Source organism: Canis lupus, chromosome 9 (assembly GCF_011100685.1).
Source record: "Canis lupus familiaris isolate Mischka breed German Shepherd chromosome 9, alternate assembly UU_Cfam_GSD_1.0, whole genome shotgun sequence".
NCBI lineage: Eukaryota > Metazoa > Chordata > Mammalia > Carnivora > Canidae > Canis > Canis lupus.
Window position 1 is genome coordinate 33730101 of NC_049230.1, and position 24733 is coordinate 33754833.

At 38.3% G+C, this 24733-nt stretch overlaps 1 protein-coding gene across 3 annotated transcripts in view; it reads left to right on the forward strand.

Annotated features, from left to right (window-relative positions):
• The first annotated feature begins 9516 nt into the window (after positions 1 to 9516).
• Positions 9517 to 24733, forward strand: part of GDPD1 (glycerophosphodiester phosphodiesterase domain containing 1) — a 53767-nt gene continuing 38550 nt past the window's right edge. For 2 of the 3 annotated variants that reach the window (XR_005364606.1, XM_038547948.1), the window contains exon 1: positions 9517 to 9776. Coding sequence is in view for 1 of the 3 variants with exons in the window: in XM_038547948.1 (XP_038403876.1) it covers positions 9635 to 9776 (142 nt within the window). In the remaining 2 variants the exon portion in view is untranslated. Of the gene's footprint in view, positions 9777 to 9888; positions 9974 to 24733 lie in introns of those variants that run through there. The other variant, XM_038547949.1, reaches the window with a different exon arrangement.

The window sequence follows — 24733 nt, forward strand, 5'->3', positions numbered from 1 at the left end:
TGCCTGGTTGATACCTGTATTTTGTTTCTGTTTCACTGTCCATGATAAAACATGTTTCTATCATAACTGAATGTTCCATAATCATGTTGAGCCAAAACTTTGTTTTGGTTAAAATGATATTTTAGCTGGGATTTTCCTTAAGATGCCACTTCTGAAATTATCTTCAAAATAAGATCATCCAGTGGATTATCTGGTAATGGTATGAGGATGTAATTGCAAAAAAAACCCTATTGTTTGGCTCACAATTCTGGTACCTAAGTTAGACTGTTTTGTTCTTACTATTTTATTCCTGGACTGATGAGATATCATGTTTTATTTTTTTAATTTAATTTTATTTCATTTTTTAAATTTGAGAGATACCATATTTTGAATGAATGCTATCTGAACTAAAACTTTTTAAAAAATTTTTTTTTAAGATTTTTTTTTTTTAAGATTTTATTTATTGATTCATGAGAGATACAGAGAGAGAGGCAGAGACATAGGCAGAGGGAGAAGCAGGTTCCCTACAGGGAGCCTGATGTGGGACTCGATCCCAGGACCCTGGGATCATGACCTGAGCCATAGGCAGATGCTCAACCCCTGAGCCACCTGGGTGCCCCTATTTTTAAGTAATCTCTATACCCAACGTGGGACTCCAATTCTGGAAATTAACCTATGTTCTTGCATCCCATCCTTATTTTTCATCCTTTTTAATTTTTCATTCCTTGTATATCATTTTTTAACAATCACAGTTAACTTTTTGTACTAAGCATGGTTCTTAGTTTGTTTTATCAAGTATTGCACTGCATTTGGAAAATACAACTAGATTGCTCTGTAGGACATATATTAATAGTTGATTGTTCTTTTCCTTTTAAAGACTAACTTATTTATTTTAGGGAGGTGGTAGGGGCAGAGGGAGCCTGAGAAGGAGAGCAGACTGTTTAGGGTTTTTAAAAAAGATTTATTTATTTATTTTAGGGAGAGGAGGAAGGGGCAGAGGGAGTCAGAGAGGAAGACAAGCTGACTCCTTGCTGAGCCCAGAGCTTGATTTGGGGCTTGATCTTATGACCCTGAGATTGTGTTCTGAGCTGAAACTAAGAGTCGACCACTGGCCACTTAACTGGCTGAGATACTTAGGTACCCTTGTTTTGCTTTGTTAATAGCCTATAAGACTTGAATAAGGGTTGGGTAAACCCTTATTACAACCCTTGTTACAAGTTAAAGGAACTGTAACAAAGTAGTTTGTAAGAACAGATAAGGTGTTGAAAGAGAAAACTTGTGACTTTTTTTTGTTTCTTTTTTGATGTCATTCTTACATGGAACAATTTTACATTCCTGCTAAAATGAGAATGTGATTTTCCTTCATTACTTTTATTGACAGAAGCCATCCTAATTTGAACTTCTGTAGTTTTCAAATACAAAGTTTTACGCTATTTGTATTTATAGCCTGCTTAAAAGACAATTGCAGAACTTCATGTTTTTATTCATAAATTGGTTTATAGAGTGTTGCATTGGAGAAATATGGACTATACAATTTGTATTGCTTACTGCCTTTCACATCAGTAATATAAACCTTATTCAGCCAATTTCAAAAGTGATTTTATTAAAGAAGTTATATTTGTTCTGTAGCAGCACTTGCATTGCCTTTGCTTAGCAGATGCTTCTCTTTTTGTTGAGATATAGGCAGATGATTCAAAATGATTTTTTTTAAAGAATCACTAGGTCAGAAGGGACTTCACAGCATATCCTTTAGTCTGTTGGTAAGTCTGTTGTAACTATGAAAAGTTGTATAGAATTTTAGGAAGTGAATTATATCTTATTCAAGGAGTGCTTATTATTTAAAGGACTAATATGATAAATCTTTCTGTCATGTAAATTACATTATTCTGATTTTTTAAAATGGCTTCACATGTTGGTTTAAAATCATGTTGCCCTATACTACTTAAACAGGGAATCTGTATCTTAGTAGAAAAACAAACAAACAAAATCTTCCAAGAAACAGTTAAACAAAGAAAGTAGGAAAATGGGGCTGGGAAATACTGATTCACAAAAATAATAGCTACCCTTTATTGAATAGCATAGGATAATAATAGCTATTTCATGAATGTCCACTTGTTATGTACTTTACTAAACATTTTGGATACATTGCCTCAAATCTTCAAAACATTTCAAGATAAATCTATTTTGTAGATCAAGAAATTAAAGTTTCAAGTGGTTAAATCATTTGTCCAAGGCTGCATAGAGAGGGAATAGCAAAGTCGTAATTTAAATTGAGTACTCTGATTTTATTTTATTTTTTTAAAGATTTATTTATTTATTTATGATAGACATAGAGAGAGAGAGAGAGGCAGAGACACAGGGGGGAGGGAGAAGCAAGCTCCATGCCGGGAGCCCGACGCTGGACTCAATCCCGGGACTCGATCCCGGGACTCCAGGATCAAGCCCTGGGCCAAAGGCAGGCGCCAAACCGCTGAGCCACCCAGGGATCCCCTAGTACTCTGATTTTAAAGCTGTACTCTTCCTATGTCCTGCCTTCTTAAAAAATATAAAATTGAAAATTGCATGTCAGTTCCTTCAACTGCGTATTTGACTCTGATCTAAAACATGTGAATGGGTGAGTTTTTAATGTCAGAAAAATTGGGCATGATACCCCAAAAAGTATTAGTTTCTTTTAAGTCTTAGTTTCTTAATTGTCTCCAAACTGTATTGAATCTTTATATTATACCATCTCTCATTCCAGATTTTCTCCGGTGTAAAATAATACTATCATAGATTGAAGCCAAAAAAAAAAAAAAAAAGATTCTATTTGCTTAAGAAACCTGGACAAGTCAGCAAGTCAGGTGGCTCAGTCCGTTGAGCATACAAACTCTTGGTTTTGGCTCAGGTCATGAACTGATGGGTTGTTAGGATCCAGCCCCAGGTCAGGCTCTATGGTTGTCAGGGAGAGTTGGCTTGAGGATTTTTCCTCTGTCCATACCCTCTCCTACTCACTGTCTCTCTCAAATAAATAAATCTTTTTAAAAAAGAAAAAGAAACCTGGATAATTTACTTAATTCTTGAATATTATTTTCTCTAAAATGGCAATGGTTAAGTAAATGAATGAATAAATTAATAAAATAGTAATGATAATCGCTATTTATCACAAAGGGTGTTTGTAAGGAGTAAAGGAGTATATATATAGGGGCACCTGGGTGGCTCAGTTAGTTAAGCATTTGCCTTTGGCTCAGGTCATGATCCCAGGGTTCTAGGATGGAGCCCCATGTTGGGCTCCCTGCTTAGCAGAGAGCCTGCTTTTCCCTCTCCCTCCAACCTGCTGCTCCCTCCTGCTTGTGCTCTCTCTCTCACTATCAAATAATTAAAATCTTTTTTAAAAAGTATATATATAAAGCTCCTAACAGACACATAAATAAGTTATTGAGAATAATTACAATTTATCTTGAATTTTCTTATTTATTTTACCTTTAAGGTATCCCATAAGTCTAATAGTTTTGGAGATGGTGAATAAATTTTGGTTTTAGTCCTATCTTTTATAATCAGGTAAACAGTACCTAGTATATGCAAAATCCTGTGGTAAATAAAACACCATGACATGTAGCTGTTTTATAGACTTGAATTTGTACCTTTACTCTTGTATCTTTGGTCTTTTAAACCTGATTTAATTTTTGTTAGTTTGTTTATGATTCAGATATGATAGCCTCTTAAATCCTTTGGCCATTTCTGTCTCCTTTCTGTCTCCTACAAGTTTGTGCCTGTCCTAAGATGCAGCAAACAGAATTGTACTCAGTTTTTGGAATGCTGCACAGTTGTGCACAGAGGCCAGCTAGTAGTTTATGTTTAATTTTCAATACTCTGAATTATTTTTATTGGCCTAAGTTGGCACAGCAGCTCACTGGTTTAGTGTTTTAAGGAACCAATTTACTGCATTTCCAAATATTGGATACCATCTAAAGCTTTAGTTTATTGGTCTTGTAAAATGAGGATAATAACTCTCTTATCTACCTCAAAAGATAACCTTGGTTCAAACTCTTAGTCTTGTTAATTGAAGTCCTTTACAAACTCTTATAAATAGAAGGGATACTTATTATTCTTTGTCTGTTTGTAACAGAACTTAGATCCTATCATATTCTAAATACAATGTAACTATTTTCCCCAAATCTTTCTATGCTAAAAATAGTCCTGCCCGTAGATATAGCAATAGAAATAATTTTTCTTTCTTTCTTTCTTTCTTTCTTTCTTTCTTTCTTTCTTTCTTTCTTTCTTTCTTTCTTTCTTTCTTTCTTTTTCTCTTTCTTTCCTTCCTTCCTTCCTTCCTCCCTCCCTCCCTCCCTTCCTTCCTTCCTTCCCTCCTTCTTGCTTTCTTGCTTTCTTGCTTTCTTTAGATTTATTTATTTATTTGAGAGAGAGTACATGTGTGGCAGGTGGGGTAGAGGGAGAGAATCTTCAAGCAGACTCTTCACTGAGTGCGGAGCCTGTTTCTGTGCAGGACTTGATTCCACAACCCATGAGATCATGACTTGAGCCAAAACCAAGAGTTGGAAGCTCAACCAACTAAGCCACCCAGGTGCCCCTAGAAATCATTTTCTATTTGAATAGAAATAAGACAAATTTCTAAAGTATAAATTATATATTGTGGTTCCCTTTTATTACACTCTTCTTAGAGGACTGTCTTATAACAGTTGATTATTACTTCCTTTCTCCTACTGAGTTATATGTACTTGAATTTCCAGTGATTTTTATTTTTGATTTTATCCTAGGTGTTTTCTCAATATAAATATGAGTACCCAGTTTAGAATCCCACTTAAAATCCCATTGTTTTTGTTTTTGAACATACCTGTGTTGTTTTTGTAAAACCAGTGTGTAGTCACTATATCTGTTATTAAGAATTTGTTTTAGTGGAGGGGTGCCTTGGTAGTACAGTCTGTCAAGCGGCTGACTTGGTTTCAGTTCAGGTTGTGATTTCAGGGTCCTGGGATCTAGCCCTGAGTAGTGTTCTGCACTCAGGCAGAGTGCTTAGGTTTCTCTCTTTTCCCCCTCCCTCTGACCCTACCCTTGTTCACTTGCATCCAAGCACTTTCTCAAATAAATTAATCTTAAAAACTTTTTTAAGATAAATTACCTGATAATCCACTGCTTTCCCAATACTCTGCTTGCAACATTTTAGTGAATATCCTTCTAGACATCTCTATGCATATATACACATGAAGATATGTTCTCAATTTTACATAATTGCAATCATAGAATACAAGAATATGAAAATACACTTGTTTTATACTGTACTTTTTTTTCCCTCAACATGTAGTAGACATTTTTCCTGTCAGTAAACAGAAGTCTGTTATTAATGGCTGCATCATTTTCCCGTATGATTTACACAGTCTTTGTTTGATATTTAGGTTCTTTCCAATTTAGGGCTCCTACAATGATGAAACACCATGATATATACATATGTCTTTTTTTTTAAGAATTTTTTAAAAGATTTAAAAAATTTATCTGAGACAGCGAACACAAGCAGGGGTAGGGGCCAAGGGAAAGGGACAGATAGACTCCGTACTGAGTGCGAAGCCCTATATGGGGCTTGATCCCATGACCCTGAGATCATGACCTGAGCCCAAGTCAGACGTTTAGCCAACTGAGACATCTAGGTTCCGCACATACATATATGTCTTTTATTAATACTTATGAAGTTTTCTTTGCAGGATAAACTGTTAGACTTTGGATTGACAGGACAAGGGATATATGCATTTTGTGTTTTGATACATATTGCTAAATTGCCCTACAGAAAGTTGAACCATGCTCTAGCCTAGTATCAGATTCCCATTATCATAGTTGGGAATCCTGATGGCAGTCCAATCCAATCAGCACTAGTTTTCTTATTTCGAATAGTATCTCAATTTAATTTGTGAGTTCCTTCAGAACTCTTGGGTAAATATTTTCTGATCCCAATGATATATGTTCCTAGGCAATTGCATCTGTTATTAGAGCACCTATGATTTGGGCAATGCAATTGTGGATGGGATTTAAATGACAGCCTAAGGAATCATTAATCTTTTATTTTTTAGAAGATCAATACTATCTTCTCCAACCAACACCTTGAACTGAATTGAGATTGGTGACTTGGTTATAACATCAGCTACTAGCTTAGTGGTCTTGGGTAAACTACTTAACTTCTACAGACATCAGTTTTTTTTTTTAATTTTTTTTAATTTTTTATTTATTTATGATAGTCACAGAGAGAGAGAGAGAGAGAGAGAGGCAGAGACACAGGCAGAGGGAGAAGCAGGCTCCATGCACCGGGAGCCCGATGTAGGACTCGATCCCGGGTCTCCGGGATCACGCCCTGGGCCAAAGGCAGGCGCCAAACCGCTGCGCCACCCAGGGATCCCCAGTTTTTTTTCTTTACAGTGAAACAAGCCAGTGATTTCTGATCCACTTTCTTTTTAACATTTTTCCCCTATGATACTTGATTGTACTAAGTTCCATTCTTGGTTTAAATAATGTCTTATTGGGATCCCTGGGTGGCGCAGCGGTTTGGCGCCTGCCTTTGGCCCAGGGCGCGATCCTGGAGACCTGGGATCGAATCCCACGTCGGGCTCCCGGTGCATGGAGCCTGCTTCTCCCTCTGCCTATGTCTCTGCCTCTCTCTCTCTCTCTCTCTCTCTGTGACTATCATAAATAAATAAAAAATTAAAAAAATATATTAAATAAAATAAAATAAATAAATAATGTCTTATTAACTTTGGTGACTCTTGTAAATTTGACTCCATCCTGGAAGACATCTCTGGTCATATTGGTATAATTTTTAAAAAAAACTACTTTTCTATTATCATTGCTTGCCTATTCTTTCATTAGTTTTAATTTTCTTGGGCCTCCAATAAGGTATATGTGGTCCTGCTTGGTTATTTGTATTCATAATTATGTATACTTTTCCCAAATTTGTTGCTGATATTTTAGAGAAAAAAATTTTTTTAAAGATTTATTTATTGAGAGACACAAAGAGAGAGAGGCAGAGACATAGGCCAAGGGAGAAACAGGCTCCCTGCTGAGTAGGGAGCCCAATGTGGAACTTGATCTGGATCCCAGAGTTCTGGGATCACACCCTGAGTTAAAGGCAAATGCTCAACCACTGAGCCACCCAGGTGGCCTAAGAAAAATATTTTAACTTCTGACAAAATGCTTTACTTATATAGGATATTTTTAATGCTTTCATTTTACTTCATTAGATCCTCAAAATGCCCCATGAAATTAGTTACTATTATCTTCATTTTATAGAATGTAGAAACTGAGGCTTAAACTAAATAATATGCCCAGTCACTTAGGTTGTAAATGGCCTATGTCTATGGGTTCGAAGTTCAGAACTCTATCTACTAAACCAGATACCTCTATATAGGAGGGTTAAATATTCTTAGTTACATAGATTCCGCCCCCCCAGGTGATATTTAGCATATGCATGTGTGTATTCCAATCATAAATAGTAGTCATTGAATTTAGAGAAAAGTTGCTATCAGGTTAGATTTTGGTAAAGGGAAGCAGAATCATGCATATCAGCTGATCTATAGGATATGATCTGACAGCCCTAAACAGATACTTTCCTTAGTTCCTAATAAGGCAATATTCTTCAACTTATGAGTTGCTTTAAAATGTTTTGATTAGGGCAGCCTGGGTGGCTCAGCGGTTTAGTGCCACCTTCATCCCAGGGTGTGATCCTGGAGATCCAGGATCGAGTCCTACATCAGGCTCCTTGCATGCAGCCTGCTTCTCCCTCTGCCTGTGTCTCTGCCTCTCTCTCTCTCTCTCTCATAAATAAATAAATAAAATCTTTTAAAAAATGTTTTGGTTAAGGGACGCCTGAATGGCACAGTGGTTGAGCATCTGCCTTTGGCTCACATCGTGAACCCAGGGTCCTAGGATCGAGTCCCCCATCAGGGTCCTCACAGGGAGCCTGCTCCTCCCTCTGCCTCTTTCTCTGTGTCTCTAATGAATAAATAAAAATTTAAAAATATTTTAGTTTAATAAATGTCATATTTGGAATTTTTATTCTTAGAGCTTTTTTCTATAAAGGATTTACCATTTCTTTGGGTATTTTGATACTAGATCAAGAAATAGACTTACTATGGTGGTAAATTGATGCAAAAGTCTTTTTCGGCTACCTTTTATTTTAAAGATTTTATTTGTTTTTATTTTAGAGAGACAGCACACAAGCAGGGGGAGGAGCAGAAGGAGAGACAAGAGGGGAAAGAATCCCAAGTGCTGGGCTCTGTTCCACTCCCCTGAGATCATGACCTGAGCTAAAACTAAGAGTCTGACATTCAGTGGACCCAGGAGCCCCTTTTACAGCTACTTTTTAAATTTTAATGTAGGCCACTGTTTTCTAGAATCTTCTAAATTTGCAAGGACTTCAACTATCTCTATTTTTGACCTCAAACTTTCTAATTAAGTCCTTCTTCCAGCTTATCTCTTAACTCAGGCAAAGGATCCTGCAGGCAAAGCATAACCCAATGGGAACTGAAACTACTCCCTCAAGCAATAAGGACTGCCCTGAGCCAGCAATGCCCCACCCATGATTTACTCTAAGATAGTGATCAGCTTGACTTTCACTGCCCTCCTCCTAAATGTAGCCACCTTTGTCCCATATTTTCTTTTTATAAACCTGGAAGTATGGATGAAAGGAAAACTAGTTGGGTCTTCTGGGATTCAGTTTCCTATCTAAGACTTTTCAGTAATAACCTATAACCTTGCGAATGTTTTCTTATTTTAAGTAGACTTGCAAGTCAACAAATATATCTTGACTGCCTATCCTGTATAAAGCGTGGGGATTGCATTATCACAGTGGAATGAGAGAAGAATGCCTCAAATTTTGGCTGATAAATTAGGACCCCTTATGGTATGTGTAATGATAGGGAAAACTCCATTTTCATCAAATGGATGAGTTTACTATTTGTTTTAGCAAGCTTTAACTACTCCATTAGTAACAGTTCTTTGCAACTTGCTAGAGTCAGGGCTAAGATGTGCCCTGGAATCTTTTTTTTTTTTTTTTTTTTTTTTTAAGATTTTATTTATTCATGAAAGAGAGGCAGAGACCAAGGCAGAGGGAGAGGCAGGCTCTCTGCAGGGAGCCTCATGCGGACTGGATCCTAGGGGCCCTGGGATCCCGACCTGAGCCAAAGGCAGACCATCAACCACTGAGCCACTCAGGGACCCTGGAATCTCCATTTTTGATGAGGATTTTCTAATTGTCAGGCCTTCCCTGAAGGCTATCTTGGAGCAGCCTTTTCTGCCTGAGTGATGGCGAAAACACTGGCAGGTTTCCAAGCTTTCGCCTGTTTGGAGATTTTCAGAGAAGCTGCGGGTTCTACCCCAGAGCTAGATGACAAATGCTCACTACCGGACCTCTGCAGGTTCCTACCCAGCAGCCAGAGCGCGCCTGCGTACCGCAGCTCCTTTGTTGCTCAGACGCCTGGGGTCTGCTGCGCCTGCGTGGAGGGCTGGCGCCGACAAGTGCGCTGCACCGCTGGCACCGGCTGGGGGCGAGCAGACCTCGAGCAGCTGCAGCTGCCGCCGCCGCCGCCGCCGCCGCCGCCGCAGCCGCCGCAGCCGTTGCGACCGCCGCAGCGGAGTTCAGAGGGCCCGGAGGTGGGAGACTTCCCACACGGTGGCTGAGATGTCGTCCACCGCGGCTTTTTACCTTCTCTCCACCCTGGGAGGGTACTTGGTGACTTCATTCTTGTTGCTCAAATACCCAACCTTGTTGCACCCGAGAAAGAAGCAGCGATTCCTCAGTAAACACATCTCTCACCGCGGAGGTGAGAGGGGGGTCCCCAGATCTCGTTGGCGGAGATGGGGGAGGCTTCCCCCTCCAACTAGAGCTGAGCGCCCTTTAGAGCTCCGCAAAAGGCTGGCGGGTGGAAATGCTTGAGAGTTTGAGGAAGAATGGGGTGTGCGAAAGAGGGCTCCCTGGAGGTGAAGGCGATGTGAAGGGGAGGTCTCTTGAAGGGAGGAGGTAAGGGATCTTGAGACCGAGCCATGGTGGGGGGAATCTCTCAAGTGCAGCGGTGTCAGAGGTTCTCTGAAGGAGGGTGTGAGAATTAAGGGTAGATGGAGCGTTTCTCGGCAGATGGAAGGATGATTGCAAGGGGGGTGGGGGGGGAGCGCCGAGCAGAGCCAGGGTACCCCGCCGGGGAACCGGAACCGACTGTCCGGAGTGGAGCCGGTGGCTGAGCTTGTAGGAAGATCTGGGGCGACGAGCTTCGAGGGTTGAGGAACTGCGTGAACCTGGAGCGTGATGCAGCCTGGTTGTCTGCAGTCCCTGGGGGCTGGCGCCCCACCCCCAGCCTCCCCTTCTGAGCACTGATGATTAAGAGGAGATGGAAACCTAGTCCCTGACTTGGGGACACTTCCCAAGGTCACAATTAGAGCTTAGGTGGGACTGGGACAGAAATTAGAGCGTTCTCGTTCCCAAGGGAGCAAACCTTACACCTGCTTTGGTTTTTTTTTTTTTTTAGCCCCACCCAGCACCTGAGCAATGACACCTGGATTTCCTAAAGACAAAAAGATGATGTAGTTTATGACAGGACTATATTGTTTAAAGAAAACAAAGAAGGTGTTTCTTGGGAAAGTATCTTACTAAAAGGAGCCTAGATAGTCCATCCTGTAATTTCCCAAACAGCAGACCAAATCTTTGCCTCTTCATATCGCAAAATAATGAGTCTTTATTTCAAGTATGATGTGTAAAATGTTGTGAAATCTGATTTAGTCGATCAATTTTAACTGTTCTTTAGAGGTGAATGTTAAATTAGGTTAAAACTGCTTGGAATTTACAGGCCAATCCTTGAAATGGATTTAGTACTGTATTTTCTAACAAGAATTGGCCAGGAATACAGTTTTAAATATGACAGAAATACTTTGGCATTCTTCTGTATAACCTGTACAATTTTATGTTAAGCATAGTTCTGAAGAGTGACTTCAATAGTTATGCTAGTCCCTCTACTCATGAAAAGCATCAAGGGGTCACCAGCTAAATGCCCTGTTATTGCTTATTTGGTTTAATTAGATACATAGTTAAAGCGTAGGATGACATGACTGCTAATATGCCTTCAACTATTAAAACCCCAATCCAACTTTTAGTGTTTAAATTGTTGCTGTAGAAGCAATTTTCGATGGTAGTAGTCCTGTTATTCTGGAGATAGGCAGTATACATACTACAGTTGTGTTTACCTACTTTATTTTTTTAAAGACTTACTTGTTGTTGTTGTTGTTGTTTATGTAAGTAACTTCTACACCCAGTGGGGTCTGAACTCACAACCCTGAAATCAAGAGTTGCACATTCTTCTGACTGAGCAGCCAGGTGCTCTGTGTTTAATGATTAAACAAAAAAAAAGAAAAGAAAAATGTTCTTACTAAAAACCCAAACCAAAACAAAACTAGATTCTCTAAAAAGCTATCTAAACTGTCATTGTAGATAATCTAAATTTTATTTTAGAAAAAATGCATGTTAATTTTTTGAATTTTTGCGATGCACTACAGGTGAAAAAACAGAACTCCATAGAGGTTAGAAAAATATGTGCTAGATCAATTTAGTCAGTATTAAAACCAGGATAAGCTAGATCTACAATTCTTATTTACTATTGGAAATACTTTAAAAATATTTTTCCCTAGATATAAAGTCATTTTCAGTTGTTTCAGTTTCACCCCTTACATAAAAATTTCCATTCATTATTTGCAAATATGGGATCAGTATTTGTATATTCAAAGATATATAACTGAAACTGTCATGATAATCTTGTTAAATATCTGCAGATTTGAATCTATTTACTTATATGATGGTCCTAATGCACTGTAGTAAGTCCCTATGTTGTTAGTGCTTAATATGCTTTTGTTGAGTATGTGCTCCAAATAATACAATTGAATCCAGAGTGATAGAGGAGCTATTTACTAAAAAAAATACTTTGTAACTCAAGATACCAAGTTTCTGGAAAATAATAGTTGAGGAAGGAGTCACTTCCTTGCTACTTTTTATTTTTGTCTTGGACACTGCCAACAACAATCACTAGTCTCTCTGTGCTTATTACTAACATTTGGGCTGATTCTCTATTGCCCAAACTTCAAATACCTGCTATTTCATGTAAATTCAGATCTATGACCGTTCCAAGACTGAAACATTGATCAATATATCTTATAAAGTATATACCAGAATCGCTATAACTCGAAACCCTTAATGTGTACTATATTGTGTCTGTATTATCACCCGGGTCAGATTCTAGACCACTAGTTAGCCTTGGGAAGAAGACTTAGTTTCCTTATTTGTAAATGGGGACTCTTTGCCTTGTTTCTCTTTGGGTTGAGAGGATTAGGTATATAAAATGGACTTTGAAGACTGTAAAATTGTTTTTGAAATATAAGCATGGATATAGGGATCCATATATGTATTATGTATTAGAACTTTGAATTGAATGAGAAAGAATAAGATCAACCTATACTTATGTTTTCAAAATTTTAATGAACATATTGCCTTTTACTGAGATTATCCTTGAAAGAGGAAATTAATGTTTAAAAAATTATTATTATTAATTTTTAAAGATTTTATCTATTTATTTATTCATGAGAGGCACAGAGAGAAGGCAGAGACATAGGCAGAGGTAGAAGCAGGCTCCATGCAGAGAGCCCGATGTGGAACTTGATTCCAGAACTCCAGGATCACGCCCTGAGCTGAAGGCAGATGCTCAACCTCTGAGCCACCCAGGCATCCTAATGTTTCAAAAATTAAATTCTGTAGGTTTATTTTGTTCTTGCCTCTTTAGAGCATATACATTGTATTACATTATATTGTAATGGGCTATGTTAATACATCTGCCTCCCTTACTAGACTGTGAGTTCCTCAAGGGCAGGTTTCAGCTTTTATTAATGCTTCTGTCTCTAGCTTCTAGTGCAGATCCTAATATAATTAAAATAATAAATTATTATTACTACTATTTTAGATTTTATTTATTTGACACAGAGAGAGGGAGCACACAAGCAAGGGGAATAGGAAAGGGAGAAGCAAGTTCCCCATTGAGCATGGAGTCCGATGTGGGGCTTGATCCCAGGACCCTGGGATCGTGACCTGAGCCAAAGGCAGATGCTTAACCTGGGCCACCCAGGTGCCCTTAAAATAATAAATTATTGTCTTCTAATTATCTACTGCATGCTAGATCCCTCCTATGTGTCTCCTAAATTTATTTGACCAAAGAACACCTTTTATGACTACAGTGTACTGATGAAACACCAATAAGATCAAAGATACACCTTTTAGGGATCCCTGGGTGGCGCAGCGGTTTGGCGCCTGCCTTTGGCCCGGGGCGTGATCCTGGAGACCCGGGATCGAATCCCACGTCAGGCTCCCTGCATGGAGCCTGCTTCTCCCTCTACCTGTGTCTCTGCCTCTCTGTCTCTCTCTGTGTGACTATCATGAATAAATAAATAAAATCTTTAAAAAAAAAAAAAAAAAAAAAAAAAAGATCAAAGATACACCTTTTGGATCAACTGGAGAGCAAGCAATACTCTCAAAGCCTATTTTCTTAATTTCTCTATGAAAGTATATCCATATATAATCCCTATTAACATTTTGAAGTATATCCTTTAAATACATATTTTCTGATACTTGTAATCATACTGTATATACATTTTTTTTTTCAGATTCCAATTGAGCTGGTTAGAGGTATGATTGCAGGGAGATAGGGAAATAACTTAGTCTAAGATTCCTCTATCTATCTCTATAAGCCAGTTGAATTAAGCAACAGACTTTTTTTTTTTTTTAAGATTTTATTTAGTTATTCATGAGAGACACAGAGAGAGAGGCAGAGATATAGGCAGAGGGAGAAGCAGGCTCCATGCAGGGAGCCCGATATGGGACTCGATCCAGGGATCACGCCCTGAGCCAAAGGCAGAGGCTCAACCAGTGAGCCACCAGGCATCTGCCAGGTGTCCGGCAACAGGCTTTTTTTTTTTTTTAAGTCTATGTATTAAGGGTTCAGTGGCCAAAGAATTAAAAAAAAAAAATCACCTTCCCTCTTAATCTTTTACCCTTGATCTTGAGAAAGAGTATTGTCACAATCTGGGTATCCTGCCACAGAATGATTTGGCCAGTGATAAGTTTGAGGGTAAGTTTACTATTGGACGCTGGCTGCTTCTGGGTTCCAAACTTTAATTGGACTTCCAAGGAAGAAATTGAAAAATCAATTTGAGTCTCAAAAGTATCACTGGAAGTGGTATTCTGTAGTTGCATCCTGAAACACATCCCATGTAGGGTATCAATTCTTTCTCTTCTTGTTCCCTCATTTCTATTTTCAGGGAACTCTTACTCACTTTTCAATGAGGACTTTTTTTTTTTCCTTTTATTTTTTAGTAATCCCTGCACCCAACATGAGGCTCAAACTCACAACCCTGAGATCAAGAGTCGCATGCTCTTCCAGCTGAGCCAGCCAAGTGCCCTTTCAACAAGGACTTTTCCTCATTCATTTCCTCAACTGGCTCACTCCTACTGATACCTTATTAGCAATGAAGTTGTTTATCATTTATTTAATGATAAGTTAATATCATTTCCTGCTCAAGAAAGCAAACTAAAATGTACTTATTTTCAGGAATGGCTGAAATATATATGTCTTAAATTGTATATAAATTTAGAAAAATTAAATATAAAAATATCATTATAGAAAATACTGAAATGACAATTTTTATAGAGAAATTATTGAAATAATTACAGGATACATAACAAAAACCACTTATCACTGAAGAGAGCATACATGTGGTAGTTGGTAAATGCTGCCTGTGTATCAATATAAAGTTTGAGTATCAGTATACAGTTTGCATATTCTTCTGTACTATTGATGTGTTTAGTTTATTTATACCTATAAATACAGATTTCACCAGTTTTTTGGTTTTTTTCCCCTTGACATAGAGAAACAAGTCTGCAGTGTTCCAGGGAACCCATATTGAGAAATGCTCTTAGAGCAGCCTGGGTGGCTCAGCGGTTTAGCGCTGCCTTCAGCCCAGGATGTGATCCTGGAGACTCGGGATCGAGTCCCAAGTCAGGTTCCCTGCATGGAGCCTGCTTCTCCCTCTGCCTGTGTCTCTGCCTCTCTCTGTGTCTCTCATGAATAAATAAGTAAAATCTTTAAAAAAAAAAAAAATAAATAAATAATTTAAAAAACTAAAAAAAGAGAAATGCTCTTAGTATACACCATCTTTACTCCTTACAAGCTCTTTATTCTCTTAGGTAAATCATATATACTATTTCCAAGGCATGCTATAAATATTGAACGAACAAATGAATTTAGAAATGAAGAAGGGATGCACTTGAGTGTCTCAGTTGGTTAAATGCCTGACTCTCTTGATTTCAGCTCGGGTCATTATCTCAGGGTCATGAGATCAAGCCCCATGTAGGGCCTCATGCTGGCTTGGAGCCTGCTTAAGATTCTCTCTCCCTCTCCCACTGTGCCCCCCAACCCCCGCTTTCATGCTCCCACTCTCACACAAAAGAAAGAAAGGAAAGGAAAAAAATGAAGAAGGAACTTAACTTTTTTGCTTGACTTATTGAATAATTTCATTTTGAGTTGAGATAGGATCATGTCTCAAACATTAGGATATGTTTCATTTATACTAAGCTATCTTTTCCAATATCAGAAAATATTTCATTTTGGAGGGCTTTTTGTTGTTTTTTATGTGTGTCTGATGCACATGGTTATATTTGTCATTGCTTTTGCAAACATCACACACACATATAATGTATACAAAGATGTTAATAATAGTGGTTGGAAATAACTAAAACAACTCTACAATGTTTATTGGTTTATAAAACATTTAGAGGTAAAAAGAAAACTGAACAGTTATTTCTTTACTTCACAGCATCTAAATCTAATTAAAGATACAGAAGAGAATGTTTCCTTTACTTTATCTGTCCTATCAGAAATTAACTGATCACGGGGTACCTGGGTGACACAGTTGGTTAAGTATCTGGTTCTTGGTTTCAGCTCAGGTTGTGATCTCAGAGTCGTGTGATTGAGCACCCTGTCAGGCTCTGTGCTCAGCACAGTGTCTGCTTGAAACTCTCCCTTTGCCACCCCCCCCCCGCTCTCTCTCTAAAATAAATAAATAAATCTTAAAAAAAGAAAGAATTAACTGATCACAAAGTAATTATGAAGCACTATATATAAGAGGCTCAATGGTGAGCGTCTGCTTTTGGCTCAGGGCGTGATCCTGGAGTCCTGGGATCGAGTCCCATGTTGGGCTCATTGCATGGAGCCTGCTTCTCCCTCTGCCTGTGTCTCTGCCTCTCTCTCTCTCTCTCTCTCTCTCTCTCTCTGTGTGTGACTATCATAAAAAAAAAAAAAAGAAAACTTGGGAAGTATATAGTGAAGCTATGAATAAAGTGAATTGGGACTTTTCAGAGAAGATTTTCTCAATGAAGTGAAAAATGTGAACTGGTAGAGGGAGGCAGTATGATGTAAGCAGAAGAATTATAAACATATTAGGGCACCATGTAAAATCTGTGACATTCATTCTCTTCCCCATTTCATAATTTAATAACTAATTAAAATTTAAACATTTGTTTATATATATCAGATGGTGATTTGCAAAGCCAGGCATTCTTTAAACTGATTATTGAAGGAAAAGAAAAATTGGTGGCAAGTGTGCTTCTATAAGTGATATGATAACTGGAAAAAAAAGGAATTCAATAGGTCATGATCCTGGGGTCCTGGAATTGAGTCCCCTTGGGGAGCCTGCTCCTCCTTTGGCCTATGTCTCTGCCTCTCTGTGTCTCTCATGAATAAATAAATAAGTAATCTTAAAAACAAAAAAAGAAAAGGTATTCAAATAATTTCGTGAGACAAGAGCTACATACCAATAAATAATTCCTTGGAGAGGAATGGCATACTTTTTAATTAGTCCCTTAGTTACTCTCCAGGCTTTCACCATATGTATCTAACAAGTAATTTATATTATCATTATGGACTTTATCTTCAAGCTTTAGAAACAAATAGAAGAATATGGGAATAGGGACCAATATGTATAGATATAAAACTGAAATAAAGGCATTCCATGAGTGACAGCATAAAAGCTGCTACATAGTGATGGAAAAGATGGGATCTGAAATCATATAGCTTATTCGTGAATCATAGTTCCCCTTGTTAGCTATGTGGCTGTACCCATTTTTTTTTTCTGATTGTGAGTCTTTCTTTCTTCTTTCTTTCTTTCTTTCTTTCTTTCTTTCTTTCTTTCTTTCTTTCTTTCTTTCTTTCTTTCTTTCTTGTTCATGAGAGACACAGAGAAAGAGGCAGAGACATAGGCGGAGGGAGAAGCAGGCTCCCCATGAGGAGCCTGATGTGGGACTCAATCTCAGGACCCCAGGATCACAAGCTGAGTGAAAGGCAGATGCTCAACCACTGAGCCACCCAGGTGCCCCTGGTTATGGGAGTTTTAATAAAATGATATGTAAATTACTAAGTACAGTGTATAGCTTCTATTAATTTTTTAATATTTCAATTATCTTTTCATTGTTTTATTTAATACTATTAATTTCATAAACTTATAAAATCAAAGATCTTAAGTAATAATGTTTTCATGCTTAAGTTGTTAGGCTTAAAGATTATTTATATATTTATTTATTTATTTGAGAGAGAGAGAGATAGCACAAATGGGAGGGGCAAAAGGAGAAGTAGAGAATGTCAAGCGGACTCCATGCTGAGCATGGAGCTTGATGTGGTGCTTGATCCCAGGACCCTGAGATCATGACTTGAGCAAAAACCAAGTCAGATGCTTAACTGACTGCGCCACTCAGGTGCCCCAAGCTGTTAGGTTTAAATGAATAATAATTAAAATCAATATGGAAAGCAGACATAAAAAACAGATATGCACACTTGGAATGTAAATATTAGTGAAAATTGTATTAACTATGGGAGTTTATTTCAGAGTACTGAATCTCTGTCCTATTTTTGCCTAACTCAATTTCCCCAAGCCAAAAGATCATTTCAATTCAAATATATGCAAAAGTATTAAGACTCCATGAACCCATCACCTGGATACAAACATTGACCATCATGCACTCACAGTTTTTTTTTAAAAGGCAGTTTCACTTAAGAATATATTTGATGTATTAATAAAAATTATTTAATTTCAACCCTTGAGTACACATAACTTTTTTTTTAAGTAGATGTCTTTTTAAAATTTTTATTTTAAATAAGCTTTATTCCCATCATGGGGCTTGAACTCATGGTCCTGAGATCAAGAGTTACATACTCTACAAACTGAGCCAGCCAGGCACCCTGAGTACACATACCTTTTAATATTTTGTGTGACAAAATTGGAAGTGCATACAAAATATTTTTGTTGCATATCAGAGTACAATGGTGGTTGTCTTGAGGAAAAGCACTTGTGCAATCATTTGAATGGTGAGCTGAATTAGCCTTTATTTTTTTTTCTCACTGAACACCATTTTTACTTAAAAAAAAAAATCTAGACTATTCAGCAGATATATTCTTGAAAATTATGTCTGTCATTAGAAGAAAAATAAGGTAGCTGCCTTCTATTAAGGCAGTACCAATGGTTACATTTGAATTTTCAAGCAAAAATTAGAAATTTGGAAAACTTATATCCTCCACTGTGAGCTTGATAGCTTTCTAAAGATTTTCCTGATGAGGTAAGGTATTAACAAATGTGACTTTATTTTGTTGTTGTTGTTGTTTGTAAAGATTTTATTTATTTATTCATGAGAGATACAGAGAGAGAGAGGCAGAGACACAGGCAGAGGGAGAAGCAGGCTCCATGGAGGAAGCCCGATGTGGGACTCAATCCCGGGACTCCAGGATCACGCCCTGAGCCAAAGACAGACGTTCAACCACTGAGCCACCCAGACATTCCCATATATGACTTTAAAAAATATTGTATAATGAGGGACACCTGAGTGGCTCAGTGGTTGAATGTCCGCCTTTGGCTCAGGGTGTGGTCCCAGGGTCCTGGGATCAAATCCCGCATCAGGCTTCCTGTGAGGAGGGAGCCTGCTTCTCCCTTTGCCTGTGTCTCTGCCTCTCTCTTTGTGCCTTTCATGAATAAATAAATAAAATATTTTTTAAAAAATTAAATAAAAAATATTTTATAATGAAATGTGTCAACATTTAGAAGATCCACATGATTCAGTGAATTAGTATTTTCTAAAAGAACAATGCGTGGTATAAAACCATGTATGACTGAAAGATCCATTCAAAGTTTAAGATGGACTTAGGGGTGCCTTGGTGGCTCAGTCGGTTGAGAACTGGACTCTTGATTTCAGGGTTGTGAGTTCAAGTCCTGTTGGGCATGGAGCCTGCTTAAACAAACAAACTACATTCAAGATGATTTTCATGTAATAGAGTATGAAAAAGTCATTCGTATGATTCAGATTCTACAGCGAAACTAACTTTTAAGAAACTACTACTTGTTAAAATTTGGTGCAGTATCAAAAAAGAATCTTTCTTTTCCAACTACCTATCTGAGGGTTGATATACATGTATGAAGCAGATATAAGAATCTAGCTACCTTCTATAAAGCAGTAAAGTGACTTGCAAAATGTAAAATAATGCCACTTTTTATTAAATAGTTTGGGAAGATAGTTAATTATTTTCATAAAATGATATGTTAACAAAAGTTATGTTAACATGTAATGGGTTTATTACTGCTATTTCAAATAAATAAATTAAAAATTTTGGGGATGCCTGGATGGCTCAGTGGTTGAGTATCTGCCTTTGGCTCAGGTCCTGATCCCAGAATCCGGGATCAAGTCCCACATGGGATCCTTGCAGGGGAACCTGCTTCTCCCTCTGCCTATGTCTCTGCCTCTCTCTGTTTCTGTCTCTCGTGAATAAAATATAAAATCTTTTATAAATAAATAAATACGTAAACAAACAAACATTTTTAATATTGGGGGTCCCTGGCTGGCTCAGTCAGTGGAACATACAACTCTTTTTTTTTTTTTAATTTTTATTTATTCATGATAGGCACACAGTGAGAGAGAGAGAGGCAGAGACACAGGCAGAGGGAGAGGCAGGCTCCATGCACCGGGAGCCTGACGTGGGATTCGATCCCGGATCTCCAGGATCGCGCCCTGGGCCAAAGGCAGGCGCCAAACCGCTGCGCCACCCAGGGATCCCTGGAACATACAACTCTTGTTCTCAGGGTTATGAATTTGAGTTCCATGTTGGGCCTAGAGATTACTTAAAATTAAAAAAAAATTTTTTTTTAAATATTGAATTTTTTAAAAGATTTTATTTATTCATGAGAGACATAGAGAGAGAGACAGACATAGGCAGAGGGAGAAGTAGGCTCCCTGTGGGGAGCCCAATGAGGGACTCAATCCCAGGACCCCAGGATCATGATCTGAGCCAAAGACAGATGCTGAACCACTGAGCCACCCAGGTTCCCCAATATTCAATATGTAATTATTAATGATATAACCCACATAATCAAGGGGATCCTGGGTGACTCAGTCAGTTAAGCATCTTGATTTCAGCTCAGGTCATAATCTCAGGGTGTGCCCCACTTTCTGCTCCATGCTCATCGTGGAGTCCACTTGTCTTTCTCCCTCTGCTCCTCCCCCTGCTCATGCACATGTGCTCTCTCAAATAAATAAATAAATAAATCTTTAACCCACATCAAAAGCTCTTTGAGTACTCAGAAAAAGAATCCTGAGACCAAAATGGCTGGGAACTGGGGCACCTGGGTAGCTCAGTCAGTTAAGTGTCTGCCTTCCTCTTGGGTCATGATCCCAAGGTCTTGAGATCAAGCCCTGCATCAGTTTCCTTGCTCAACGGGAGCCTGCTTTTCCCCATCCCTCTGCCTGCCATTCCCCCTCCTTGTACTCTGTCAAACAAATAAATAAAATCTTTAAATAAAATAGTTGGGAACTAAAGTTTAAAGCATTGACTGTGAAAAGAATTGTAATCTAAAGTGATAAGAAAGTATTTCATGGAGGAGATGAGAATTGAATTCATTCTGGTGTTAAGATTAAAAAATATTGGGAGGCTGTGGTGAAGAGAACGTTGCAGGCATATGCCATGTTTTGATTTTGATTCTCCTCTCTATCTTAAAAATAGTGCATATTTATTGTAGAGGGTTTGTAAGATATAGAAGAATGCGTATTAGAAATAATTTGTATTTCAGCCACCTGGAGATAACTGCTATTTATTTGACTTATTAAGTTAAACTACTGACTGCTTTATTATGTCAAAAAAGCAAAGAAAATGGAAAGACACAAAAGTCAGCTTGAAGGAGCTATGATATTTATTGACTTTGGTCTCTTGGTGAAGGTGGAAGGTAGTATCTGCCAGGCTTTTTTATTTTGAAGCTACTTTTTTTTTTTTTTTAAGATTTATTTATTCATGAGAGACACACAGAGAGTCAGAGACACAGTCAGAGGGAGAAGCAGCCTCCTCCTTGATCCCGGATTCCAGGATCACGCCCTGAGCCAAAGGCAGATGCTCAACCGCTGAGCCACCCAGGCATCCCTGAAGCTACTCTTTACTTTGTAATGAATAATTACTTTTTTTTTTTTTTGAATAATTACTTTTGTAAGGAGGTGTTTGGGGCTTTTTTTTTTTTAAAGATTTATTTATTTATTCATGAGAGACACAGAGAGGCAGAGACATAGGCAGAGGGAGAAGCAGGCTCCCCATGGAGAGCCTGATATGGGACTCAATCCCAGGACCCCGAGATCAGGACCCAGGTGCCCTGTAGGGAGGTTTTTTGAAACTACATAAATATCCCATTCCTCATCAATCTTTCAGTCCATTTATTAAAATGGACTCAATATTTTCTTTCTTTTTGGGAGCAGGGGAGTCAACATTTTCTGTTTTATTTGAAAATGGTAAAAAAAAAGAAAAAAAAAAGAAAAATGGTTTAAAATCTATTACTGTTGGGGCGCCTGGGTAACTCAGTCAGTTAAGTGTCTGCCTTCAGCTCAGGTCATGATCTTGGGGTCCTGGGATCTAGCCACATTGGGCTCCCTGCTCAGTGGGGAGTCTGCTTATGCCTCTCCCTCTGCCCCTTCCCCCCCCCCCCCGAACTTGTGCATGCTCTCTCTCTCTCAAATAAATAAATAAAATCTTCTTTTTTTTTTTTTTTTAAGTGGATAAGCCAGGCAGCGCAGATGGCTCAGCGGTTTAGCACCACCTTTAGCCCAGGGCTTGATCCTGGAGACCCAGGATGAGTCCTACATCAGGCTTCCCTGCAGGGAGCCTGCTTCTCTCTCTGCCTGTCTCTGTCTCTTTCTCTCTGTGTGTCTCTCATGAATAAATAAAATCTTTTTTTTAAAACAGTGGATAAGCCAAACTAAAAAACAATCCGTTACTGTTATTATTTTGATGCTAACATTTTCCCAGGTTTGGCCAGTGAGAGCTTATTTAAAATGGCTTCTGTATCCTTTTGATTTCCTTGCTTTTTGGCACAACAGTCAGTAGCTTAACTTATTTAACCTGCTAATAACCATTTTTGTAGCACTCTTGTCTTTTTTGGTCATATTCCAGAGTGTTTTGTTCTTGAATATTGATTATTTGAATATAACATGTTTCTATAGTTTTTGACTAAAACAAATACCAACTAGATTTTTTATTATTATTATTATTATTTAGAGAGGGAGAAAGAGAGAGAGAAGGAAAGAGAGAGGAGGGGCAGAAGGAGAGGGAGAGAGACTCTTAAGCAGGCTCCATGCCCAGGGTGGAGCCCAACATGGGACTTGATCTCACCACCCTGAGATCATGACCTGAGCCAAAGTCAAAGGTTTAACCAACTGAGCCTCCCAGGGGCCCCAACACCAACTAGCTTTTTAAAAGTCATTTAACATATAAAAAAATTATTTAACCTCAAAGGAGCACTTACTTTTGACAAAAACTATAGTCTTCATATTTACTTCATCTGATTTCTATTGGGCATCAACTCTAGTAACTAAAGTAAACCTAAAATCAAAGTAGCCTTTTTCACATGGGTATTCCACTCTCTCTGCTAAACTATGGAACTCTAGAACATTCAGTTAATATATTCATTTCTTTATGCTTTGTGTTTTTTTTTTTTTTTTAAGATTTTATTTATTTACTCGTGAGAGAGACACAGAGAGAGAGGCAGAGACACAGGCAGAGGGAGAAGCAGGCTCCATGCAGGGAGCCTGTTGTGGGGCTTGATCCCAGGACTCCAGGATCACGCCATGGGCCGAAGGCAGGCACTAAACCACTGAGCCACCCAGGGATCCCCATGTTTTGTGTTTCTATTGATTATTAAGTTGCCATAAAAGCACAATCTAACAATATAAAAGAAGAAGAAAATTTTAATACCCTCACAAATATGTCAAGATGGTATTGTATGTGAAACATTTTAATGCTAATACTTGAACAGTACCACAAACTTGAAGTGTTTCTTTTTCTTAAAAGAAATTGGCTATTTTTCTGAAGTATTTGGAATAATATTTCCTAAGTGTTTTTCCTGTGCCTTCCATTAATTTTTGTAATACTGAAATCTTTCAGTTTTAAAATATTTTAAAACTTATAGCTAGCATGTTATGTTAATTGATTCAACCAGTGTATATAATATTTTTTAAAAGATTTTATTTATTTATTCATGACAGACACAGAGAGAGAGAGAGAGAGAGGCAGAGGCACAAGCAGAGGGAGAAGCAGGCTCCATGAAGGAGCCTGACTTGGGACTCAATCTGGGACTCCAGGATCACGCCCTGGGCTGAAGGCAGGCGTTACACTGCTGAGCCACATAGGCATCCCTATATAATATTAGATACTTTTTATCTGTGTCATTTTTGTCATTGCAGTATTATTCTATTACTCATTCATCAGTCAGTGGACTGTCACCAAGCACCAGTTACCATAATAGTGGCAATATGATAATAATAGCAATAATCCTTTACTTTTACTGAATATTCATTATTTCATTGAATTTAATGCTGTAGTTATAAAATGCACATTTTTTTCTTTTTTGCGGTGGGGAAGGGATAGAAGGAGAGAGAATTTTAAGCAGACTCCATGCTCAGTGTAGAACCCAATGCAAGGCTCAATCTCGGGCCTCAATCTCATGACCTTGAGATCATGATCAGGGCCAAAAGCAAAGAGTTAGATGTTTAACTGACTAAGCCACCCAGGCACCACTAAAATGCACATATTTAATATGCTGATAAGAGAGAGCACATCTTGCCCAAATAAACTATTACACACCATCTGTTGTAAAATGCACACTAACTTATAAGATGTTAAAAAGGGAAAAACTATCATTTTTTGAATTGATGACATAAGGCACCTGACATGTGAATCCATTTAATTACATCAGTCCTGTGAGATAGGTGTTATCATCATCCTCATTCTTTTTTTTTCTTTTTAAAGATTTTATTTGGGGGGTGGGGGAGTACCTGGCTGACTCGGTCAGTAGAACATGTCGCTCTTGATCTCAGGGTCATGAGTTTGAGCCCCACGTTGGGGGTAAAGTTTACTTAACAACAATAAAAAATTTTTAAAGATTTTATTTATTCATGAAAGAGAAAGAGAGAGAGAGAGAGAGGCAGAGACATAAGGCAGAGGGAGAAGCAGGATCGATGCAGGAAGCCTGATGTGGGACTCAATCCTGGGACTCTGAGATCATGCCCTGGGCCAAAGGCAGACGCTCAACCACTGAGCCACCCAGGCACCCCCCCCCAATTAAAAAAATAATAATCTCTATCTCCCCCCCCAATCCGCCCCCCCCCCCACCTCCCCCACCACCAGTG